This window comes from Pinus tabuliformis, chromosome 1_2 (assembly GCF_031772625.1).
Source record: "Pinus tabuliformis cultivar Carrire ecotype Pingquan chromosome 1_2, CPIR1, whole genome shotgun sequence".
In the NCBI taxonomy this organism is placed as follows: domain Eukaryota; kingdom Viridiplantae; phylum Streptophyta; class Pinopsida; order Pinales; family Pinaceae; genus Pinus; species Pinus tabuliformis.
Genome location: NC_142298.1, coordinates 1,295,106,511 through 1,295,116,949, shown reverse-complemented (window position 1 = coordinate 1,295,116,949; position 10,439 = coordinate 1,295,106,511). Strand labels below are relative to the sequence as shown.

Below are 10,439 nucleotides of genomic sequence, written 5' to 3'. Positions count from 1 at the left end.
CTGCTTCCTGGTGATCTTCTCTTCTGCTTTTAAAGCACTTTGATAGGCTTCCTCTATGGACTTGGGGGAGAGAATACTAATCTCATCCAGTATCTCCATTCGTAATCCGTTCACAAACCTCGTTGTCTTTTTTGGGGTATCTTCGACATAACCCGCTCGCAGATTCACTCTGTAGAATTCTTCTGTATATTCCTTCACAGTCATTGCCCTTTGTTTCAGGTTCTGTACCTGTCTATATAGAGAAATCTGATAGTCTTTGGGTAAAAACTTACTTTTCATCTTGGCGATCATCCTGTTCCATTTTTTAATTGGTGGCTTATTTGACCTTCTCCTTTCTACCTGCACACTGTCCCACCACAGTGCTGCATGTCCCTTCAGTTTGGTGGCTGCAAACCTGACCTTCTTATCCTCACTGATTTCTTCACATTCGAAGTATTTATCCAACTCGCTAATCCAGTCCAACAATACTTCTGTAGATAAACTGCCATCATAGTTCAAAAGCTCTGGCTTCGATTTGTTGCTTGCTAACAAAACAGACCTCAATAATTTTATCTCTGGCCCTTTGTCATCGGATCCATCCGTCATAGCTGCAACTTCCTCTTCACTGTCGTCACCACCTTCTAGATCCCTATGCCTCCTTGCTTCTACTGCTGCCAATCTGGCACTTAGGATCCTGATTTCTTCGCGCAATCCTTCGTCGGCTACTCTCCGAATAGCTCTACCTCGACCTCTTCTTCCTACTTCCATATTTTTTCTTCCTTAAGGAAAGAATTTGCTCTAATACCAAAATTTGGTGACAATCCCCGAGACATCGAGGTGGCAAGCCTACGTGGCGGTTGGCCTGCGTTCGCTCCGGTTTCAATTCTCCGTTTCCTTTTACTTTAGCTGACAGCTTTGCTCCTGGTGAACAACCGGTGGTCTTGTGGCTCTATGGCCATGGTTTATGCTCTGTTGGCTCTCGATATTTGCTGGCCCTCTGGCCGTTGGTTGCGCTTTGTTGTGTCTTGGCTTTCCTTGGCTCTGGTGCTGTTGGCTATGCTCTGTTGGTCTCAGTTTTGTGGCTCGGCTATGGAGCCCGGCCTCCTCTTCAGGTATCCATTGTGGGTATTCATCCTACCCTCTCTCTGTTCTTTATCATGGGTTTATGGTTATGCTGCCTCACTAATTCTCTGTTTGTTTGTGCAGGTACTCGACCCTCGTCATGGTGGTTGCAAGGGTTTGGTTTTTGGGGAAAATGCTAGGGTCTTCGTCCTTCTGGTCCGGCTTTACGCAAACTGGGTAGGGTCCTTCCTGTTTACACTATGCGGTCATATATATTTTGTTGGTAGCAGTTAGGCTATGCCTCTGTCTGTTCTCAGTCTTAGTTGGTCTGTCGATAGGTGGCCTCTTGTGCACCGTGTCCTCTGTTGTAACTTTTGTTTATGAATTTGGAAAAAAGTTTATGTATCCCGAATTTGGGAAAAAGTTTATATATCTCGTCTCTGGCTATTGGTAACGCTTCGGTCTCTGCTCAGTTTGGTTTTTTCTGGGTTGTGTGGACCCTCCTTGGCCTGTGTTGATTGTATGAGGACTGTTATGGATGGTTTTTGAAGGCTCTGTGCCTCGGACCTGGATGGTTTCGTTTGTTGTGTTTGGCTCCTTCAGTTTGATGCGCAATTTGATTAACAATCATTCAATTCTGTCATTAATTTCTATGCACAGTACATAATTCTTGTCATTTATGGAAAACAATAATGGATACTTGTAAGCGTCAATTTACTTTTTAAAAATATATTTCAGAGCTATGCTTTCTCGTCTCTTTTCTTCTGGATGGCATGGCAGCAACCACACCTTTGTCTTTAGATTATCTATTTAAATCGCTAGTAGCCTCATTCTGTTGAGGAACTACCTATAGTTACAATGTAGTTACATTCCAGTTTCTGATAATTTGTTTCCTAACTTATTTAAAACTAATTTCTAATTTAACTACTCTTAAAAAAAAAAAAAACAAAAACAAACTGTGACAACCTTCTTTTAAACTTAAAATAAAATTAAACTAAAAATAAATTTAATTTTAAAAGCTTTTCCAGCTATGGCCTCCCTAATTGATGCTCTGCATCACATTTCCAAGAAAAATCGTGTCCATCGACTGTCGATAGTAGGAAATATCCCCGCAAACAAGAATTTTAAATTAAAAACGGTGGACCGACCATGATTCATCCGACCCATTCACATCATATTCACAAGCACTACGGTCAAACATGTTCCTGTCACAATTATTTTGATATGCCTTCGGTGTCATAGCGTCATAGGCCGGCATCTTACCGGATTTTCTCATATTCATCTTCATCTTCCTGCTCTGCTTGAGGCTCCAGCCTAAACATATCTCAGGACAGGAGGCTGTTTTCTTACTTTCAGATCCCATCCTATCCGGTGTTTTCTTACTTTCAGATCCCATGCCATCAGAGAAGGCAAGCATGGAGCAAGTAGCAGTGCCAGCAACATACCAGGTATTCTTAAACCACAGGGGACCAGACACGAAGAAGAAACTTGCCAGCCTCATCTATCATCGTCTCATAAGCTGTGGGTTGCGCGTCTTTCTTGACAAGGACGAACTTCGGACAGGAGATACTGTGTGCACTGCAATCCGAAAAGCCATTCGCAGCTCCTCCGTCCATATTTGCATTTTTTCTGAGCGTTACGCTGAATCACGTCCGTGCTTGGCTGAGCTTTGTTGGATTTTGAACTCATCTCATGAGCGGGCCATAATACCTGTGTTCTGTGAGGTTGAGCCTCACGATCTAAAGAACATTGATCGGGGACCTTATGCCGTCGCCTTTCAAGAACACCAACGCAAAGGCAAAGTCCCCGTGTCAGTCATGAACGAATGGAAGGAAGCACTCCGAAAAACCGCAGATATTTCTGGTCTTGTCTTCAAAACTAATGAAAGGCGAGTACACTTCTTCTTTTTCTTTTCCCCCTTTTGATTTCCCTACATTTATTTGGTATATCTTTGAATCATTCAATCGCTTTCTTTAATTTAACAATTCCCACAACAAATATCTATGTCAGTGAGCATGGGGTGTTTCTGGAACAAATTGTCAAAATTGTATTACGAGAAGTAAAATGGGATCCCTTAGATGTGGCTGCAAACCCAGTTGGACTCGACCAAGCCTTGGAGGATTTCCAGAATGAAATTGATGTGAACCAAAGTGCCACAAAGGTTGTAGCCATTGTGGGAATAGGAGGAATAGGAAAGTCAACTTTGGCTAAACACATTTTCAACTTGAGACGCTCTGATTTTCACAGATCTTCTTACCTGTCCAACGTCAGAGAAAAAAACGATCTACCATCTCTGCAGCGGCAGCTCTTTCGTGATCTGCTGGGTGTTGATATGCAAATCGTCGACACCAACTTCGGTAGGAGTATTGCACGAAATAGTCTGGGAGGGTTAAAAGTCCTGATTGTTCTGGATGATGTGGATGATGGCAGGAAAATAAAAAGTCTGCTACATTTGGATGGCGTTGGACATGGTAGTTTGATCTTGATTACATCTCGAGACAAGGATATACTCAACGGCTCTACTGCAAAGCCTTTGTTGTATGAAGTAAAGCCAATGAAGAGAAAGTTTGCCCGAGAGCTATTCTGCCGTCATGCATTCCATCAATCAAAAGCATTTGAAGGATATGAAGATTTGGTGGAGCAGCTGTTGGAAATTTGTGGGGGATTGCCTTTATGCTTAAAAGTTCTGGGCGAACAGTTTGCTGGCAAGCTCGACAAGGCTTACTGGAAACGCCAGTTGGGAAAGTACTCCCAAGGACGTCCACTGCCAGAAGCAGACGATGTATTAAAAACACTAAAATGGAGTTACAATGCTATGAAGATGGAGGAGAAGATGATGTTTTTGGACATCGGCTGTTTCTTGGTGGGAGAGGACAGTGAACTAGCTGTTCGAGTCTTAGAAGGATTAGGGTTTTTTAACGATGTTGACGATGGCCTTAAAAGTCTCTGTCAGAAATGTCTTGTGGATGTTGATAATGATGAAATCCTCAGGTCTATTGATGGCAATGTTGTAAGTGGCTTTTCATTTTATCTTTTTTATTCAGAACAAAAAAACAACTAGCTTTTATAAAGAAAATTAAAGTTAACCCTAAAACAAATTTGTCAATTCAAAATTCAAAACAAGTTGATTTTATTTTTTTAAAAAATACCACTGATTGAAAAAATGATTTACTGCTCCTCAAGAATGCATTTGGAGATATCTTTTAACTTTCAATGCAGCCCTATTCCTGGACTAACTGTTTATTTCCCTTGTTTAAATAGGGAGGCTTCAATTACAGGAACATGTATGATAGTACTCTCTTCCGCCTACGGTTCCACCGTGCGACAGAATTTCATGGAAAAACAAAAATTATTATGGAAAACCAAGTTCGGGATTTGGTAAGACACATTGTCAGAGAAGAGTCTTACCCAATGCAAAAGCCACTGCGTCTTAATTGCTCAACTGATATCGCAAAAATGTTAGAGTTACAGGTATGTTTATCTAATGCTGTGTTAGTGTTTAAAAGCGATTTTCAGTTTCATTATAAAATTTTCAACAAATTTGGGAAAGGGTTTTGTTTTGAAGGTAAATTCATTATTTCCCTGAAATTAATCTTTTACATTGACAATGGGTATTCATTTTTGCGCATTGATAATCATTTACTTCTTCAGAAAGAATGCAGTCATTTAGAGACTTATTTTGTATGTAAATGTGTTTGTCAGGACGGTTCCGAACCCTGTCGTGTTCGAGGCATTCGAATCCCTAAAGGTCAGGATCCGCCTGAATTCAATAAGAGTGTGATCATTAATGGGTTGCGTCTTCTAGTAGTAGAACATCCCGTAGATTTGTCGAAAATCTTTTGTTCGGCTATCTCTGGAGAGTTGGTATGGCTTCGCCTGCACAATTGTCGCTTCATCTCCATCCCTCGTACCATTTCTTTGCGAAAGTTAAGGGTTTTGGAACTTAAAGGTCCTCCGGGTAATATGGAACGGTTTTTCAATGAAATTGATGAGGTAAGTGATTGTTTTTGATTTGGGTGTGTTTTGGGGATTTTTCTGTATTTAAAATATATTTATATTAAAAAAACATTAACTACAGTCAAATTCCAACAAAAGCTTCACATACTGAGACAACACCATTTTCGATTAACCATAACCATAATTTTTTTCACTGTTCATATTTTCACATCTATCTGTTTTCACATATATCATGTTGATTGCAGATTCCTTGGGAATTGGCTGAATTGAGTATTGATAGCGCGTTCATCACATCTACAAGTGCTTCGAGCAGCAGCATCCAGCCGGTTGATTTTCATCATTCAGAGAGGTTTTCTCATAGAAAGATTTCTAAGTCATCTGAGAAAAACATCTCCAGAGCTCAACAAGAAAATATCTCTAGAACCCAGCAACGCGTCATGCCAGTTTTCATCTCAGGCGCCCAGGAAGGGGTCATGCCATCTGTTACCTCCAGCAGCAATCAGCAGGGCAACATGCCATCTATTTTCCGTTTTCTCGGGTGGATAGGATCCTTCCTCACAAACGTGACAAAGATACAGCTGACAAATCTCAGTTTTCTACGAACACTCCCAATTGACTTTTCGGAACTTAAAATCTTAAGGCATTTAGATCTGTCAGGCTGCATTCATCTCGCTAGACTACCCAATTCCTTTCCTCAGTTACTGCAACTTCAATATCTGGCACTGCGAAACTGCAAGAATCTTTCTATACCAGAGGATATTATGGGAGAAATATCCACGCTTGAATATGTTGACTTCCAGGGCTGTGCTCATTTGGTGCAATTGCCCCTCGGAATGGCCCATCAAACGTCCTTAAGATACCTCAACTTAGTCGATACTCCTCTACTCCAATTGCCCGAGAACTTAGAACTACTGGACAAGTTAGAACAACTAAGCATAGGAAGTACAAATTTGACAGAGTTACCACGTTCTGTGGGCTCTTTGGTGCACTTAAAAGAGTTGATTCTCATGGAATGTCTCAATTTAATGTGCATCAGCGCACCTATTGAAAACCTGACTTATTTGGAAAGGTTAGAATTGTATCAGTCGAAAGTGCCCATCTTACCAGCACGAATTGCATCGTTGAAACATCTCAAAGTTTTGACTATATACAGTTGTCCAATAGCCAAGTTTGACTTTACTGCTAATAACAGTTCCATGGATACCTTGAGAGATTTCACTTTGAATGACACATCCCTATCCAAGATTGACATTCCTAATAGTGCTTGCCCCGGGCTTGAAATTGTTGATCTTGCATGTAACAGGAACCTGATGCAGGTTCAAGGCTTTCCATCAACACTTATAAGACTGAACCTGGAATGTTGCTCAAAATTGAAGACTTTGACAAATCTTTCAAATCTTGTACACCTGAAATTCCTGACTGTAAATGGGTGTATTGAACTGGAAACCCTGAATGTTGAAGGTTTGAGGTCATTGGAAGAGCTTAGAGCAGAGGAGTGTTGGAAGCTGCAGAACATAAAGGCATTGAGTCAACTGAAAAGGGTCAATTGTCTCCAAATTTCAACTCAGATTGGAACTATTTCCCATTCTTCGGTGAGCGTCTAAAGGATCTCTAACATCGAACAATTATTCATTAAAAAGCATAGCTGTGTATGCCTAGGGAATAATGGATAATAAGCTATGCCTATCATAGTTTCAATTTGAAAACAATACGTTTTATTTGTGCTGTGGATTGTTGAAGTTGAATTGGGGTTATTTGTGCAGACGTCCAAACATCAACTACCATATATAGTGAAAAATATGATATTAGATTTGAAGAAATAATTCCTTTCAACTTAAATCAATTCATTGTGATTTTCTTTCAGATCTTTGAGAAGGCATTGCGTTCTGAGGAGACTGCGCGGACTGTTGGAGAGCTGGATGCTACAAACACAATTACATCTCCTTTTGTGTTTCAAGAGGTCCATAGACATTTACCAGTGTTGATGTGCTTTATCACCACGAACATGGGGAGGAGTGATAGCTTTAGTGTAAGTTTTAGACAGAACACACGTCGTGGCCAACCTGAGGTGTATGAAACCGTCCGTGGGAACGGATCAGGTGGGAGAATGTTACATATATATATGTGGAAAGAAGACTCAAAGTTATTTAAAGATGAAAATTGCTACGACGAGGTCGTTATTTATCACAATAACCATGGCTACGATGGCAGTTGGAATGGGAAAAAATTGGATGCAGGGGAAGTTGATAAGGGATGGGTAATGGCATATTCAAGTGAAACCCAGGTTTCACAAGTTTGCAACCAAATCATGAGAGTCTGTTTGGGATGAGATCACTGTAAATATATTTTCAATTGTATAATGATACAATTACTGAATAAATTTTAATTTTAAAGATTTTATTATTTGGTTGTGTAATCATATTTTATGGTTTAAAATTAACCATAATAACTCACATGTTGAAATTTTATGAATCATTTTAGAGAGAGGTGGTCATCCATAATCTTGATGGGACAAAGTGTATATATATAATTAAAAAATAAATATTAATTCAGACGAATTAATTCAATATTATATTCTCCTTTTCCTTTATGATAGACCAAAATTGGATGTCCAATCTGACCTCTGCTTCGCTAGGTCAGTTAAATAACAATGTTGCCTGTTGTTCAAGTTCTACTGGAGGGAAAACACTAGCAGATTTATAAGTAACAGAGTGAAATTGAAGGTGGGATCCTACCAAAGATGATGCCCAATAGTTCCATTTGGGATGTAGCTGTAAAACCAAAGATGATGCCTTTGAAGAGTTCCATTTGGGATGTAGCTGTAAACTATCATCTGTTTTTTGTCGACGAAAAAACCAATGGGGTTCAACAAGTTGTTATGGCGAACAAGACTTTGCAGATTGATATCGAGACAAGTACTCATTAAGGAGGTGTTGGAATATGTAATCTTTACTTGTCTCAGTTGTGATTCTTTCTATATAGAGGAGTCTGTTCCTAACTATGTTCCTAGATTTGTGTGTAGTTGAGACAAACCACACACAAATCTAGGAACATAGTTAGGAACAGACTCCTCTAGATAGAAAGAATCACAACTGAGACAAGTAAGGATTACATATTCCAACACCCCCTTAATGAGTACTTGTCTCGATATCAATCTGCAAAGTCTAGTTGTGGTCAAACATAACAGAAGAATATGTTAACGTCCATACAAAAGAATACCCATCCACTGGAATGCATGGGTGCCAACCGCTACAACCGCCAGTCTTGTAGGATGTCCTTCGCATACATGGTTCTGTCAACCATTATAACTGCGTACATGTACTTGTACCTATAAATCCCACTCCATCATCATTATGGGTTTTATCGGATTACCCTCAACCATGCCACCATGGGCTCTCAGCGACCAAGGCTCAACTCAACGATGAAGGCTCAACACAGCGACGAAGGCTCACCACAGTCGCTCTGGGCCACAAATCTGCCACTAAGGCACCACAGCAACTCTGGGCCACAAATTTGCGGCTAAGGCACTCCAGCCACTCTAGGCCACAACCTGTCACTAGGGCACTCCAACAACTTTGGGCTACAAACCTGCTGCTAGGGCACTCCAGCCACTAAGGCTCACCAAAGACTCGACTCAACTAGGCCGAGGATTTTCTTGGCTAACCCTAAACCATACCTATAGGTATCCATGTCCACTTCACTCTCACATGTGGTTTCTGGCTTACCACAAACCGACACTGCAAATACAAAGTGGTTTTTAGATTACCACAAACTGTATGGGGATACACATGCCTTACAAGGTTTACACCGCAACTCCAACTTTTGGATTTACCAGATACATACTTTACAAAGACCACTATAAAATATTACATAGACTTGCTTACTAATACATATGTGATTCACATTATAACATAATAACAAACTTTCAAGCTCATTTGGATCTTTTGCCACCACCATTTATATGTTGGAACACACCACTGCTTTCCCACTTGAATAGCATAGGCTTTGTACTTCTAGTCTTTGACATCTTCATTTTTTAACTTTCACATACAAGTCTTGGTCTCCATGTTTTACCTTTTATCCATTAGAGTCACAGAGACTCTAACAAAATGATTTCATATTAAAATCCCGAATCTCAATATATATACAAATTTCCAACGCTAATTTACATTTACCCATACAAAAAAAATACAATACCAAATAATATAAGCACAAACAACCCTTAAAGCACCACAATAGGCAATTCACCTTCTGCCAATTTAACTGGCAAAACCAGTTACAGACTCTCCACCATCTGCTCTACAGCATCAATGAAACTCGTCCAACGAAGCCTTCACCAACGTCACTGCCTTCACCACTCGGCCACCATAAATCGAAAGAGCGGTTATTGCAGAGACAATGGAATCTATTACAGCAAAAGAGATCCCATCGATCTTCCTCCAATCACTCAACACTTGGACGTTACTAATATTTTTTCCCATCATCACCACGATATGCAGCAGATCGCCTTCATCGATGCCTCTAGTGGCATATCGCGCTCTTATCCAACCTTCCGCCACAATGTGAGAGCCCTCGCTGCCGGACTGCATGGCCTCGGGGTTCGAAAAGGCGACCTGCTCGTGATTTCCCCCAATTCCATCGCCATTCCTTGCATTTACCTTGCTATTCTCTCCATTGGAGCAGTCCTCACCACCGCCAATCCGATTAGCACAGAGACAGAGATCAAAAAGCAGGTTGTCGATTCGAAACTGGTAATTATCTTCACACCAGCAAATCTGATCAACAAGATTCGTGCAACCCAATTGCTTCTAGAAAATGGATAGACAGATCCGCCTTTGCAGCTGTAAACGCAAGAATTTTATGAAAATATCAAGTGTTGCAAATTCGTGTACTGCATCCTTGTACTCCAGCACTGGAGCATCAATGTTCACCTTTCTCAATGCTTCTGAATAGGCAATTGCACGGTCCTTCATCCAGTCAAGTTCTGCCACCACTGTCAGCATTGGAGGCATTAATTTCAAGGGAGGACCTGTTACAGGGATAAGAGGGTTGGTTGCAACATGGTCCAGGCTAAATTCTTCGTCGGGCAAAAATAATTTCCACACACTGCGCCACCGAGAGAGCTGCCAATTCGATGGTCGATTGAGGCAGCCCCGATCTGTTGAGGAGCAGCAGAATTTACCTCTTTTCACGTTCTATCCAGCGCATCGATTGGACTTTGGTAGTATCGAATTGCAATTTCGACTCTTCGCATTCTCGTTAAGAAGGATTTTCTCTACGCTCTCCCTAATAAGGCAGAAAATTGATGCCGATGAAAAATGGGTACATAAGCACTTGAGCAACCACTTTTACTGGTTCTAAGCGATTTCCAGCCTGAACTGCCTTACGAGCTACATGGTCTGCGATATTTGCACCAGAGCTTACACCAACAAGTACACATC

The 10,439-nt window shown here is 40.8% G+C and overlaps 1 protein-coding gene across 1 annotated transcript; it reads left to right on the top strand.

Annotated features, from left to right (window-relative positions):
- Positions 1-2,393: 2,393 nt before the first annotated feature.
- Positions 2,394-7,398, top strand: LOC149210971 (uncharacterized). Its single transcript, XM_089396839.1, has 6 exons — positions 2,394-2,929; positions 3,052-4,051; positions 4,303-4,512; positions 4,744-5,034; positions 5,244-6,590; positions 6,863-7,398. The coding sequence occupies exons 1-6, from the start codon at positions 2,436-2,438 to the stop codon at positions 7,325-7,327; spliced, it is 3,807 nt and encodes a 1,268-aa protein (XP_089252965.1). The 5' UTR covers positions 2,394-2,435; the 3' UTR covers positions 7,328-7,398.
- Positions 7,399-10,439: the final 3,041 nt, after the last annotated feature.

What these genes read in the sequence shown, in the direction of transcription:
- LOC149210971 (XM_089396839.1), top strand. Translation starts at nt 2,436, where the DNA reads ATGCCATCAGAGAAGGCAAGCATGGAGCAAGTAGCAGTGCCAGCAACA. An exon ending in GGTCTATTGATGGCAATGTT is followed by an intron (nt 4,052 to 4,302) that starts GTAAGTGGCTTT and finishes TTGTTTAAATAG; the next exon opens with GGAGGCTTCAATTACAGGAA. An exon ending in GAACTATTTCCCATTCTTCG is followed by an intron (nt 6,591 to 6,862) that starts GTGAGCGTCTAA and finishes ATTTTCTTTCAG; the next exon opens with ATCTTTGAGAAGGCATTGCG.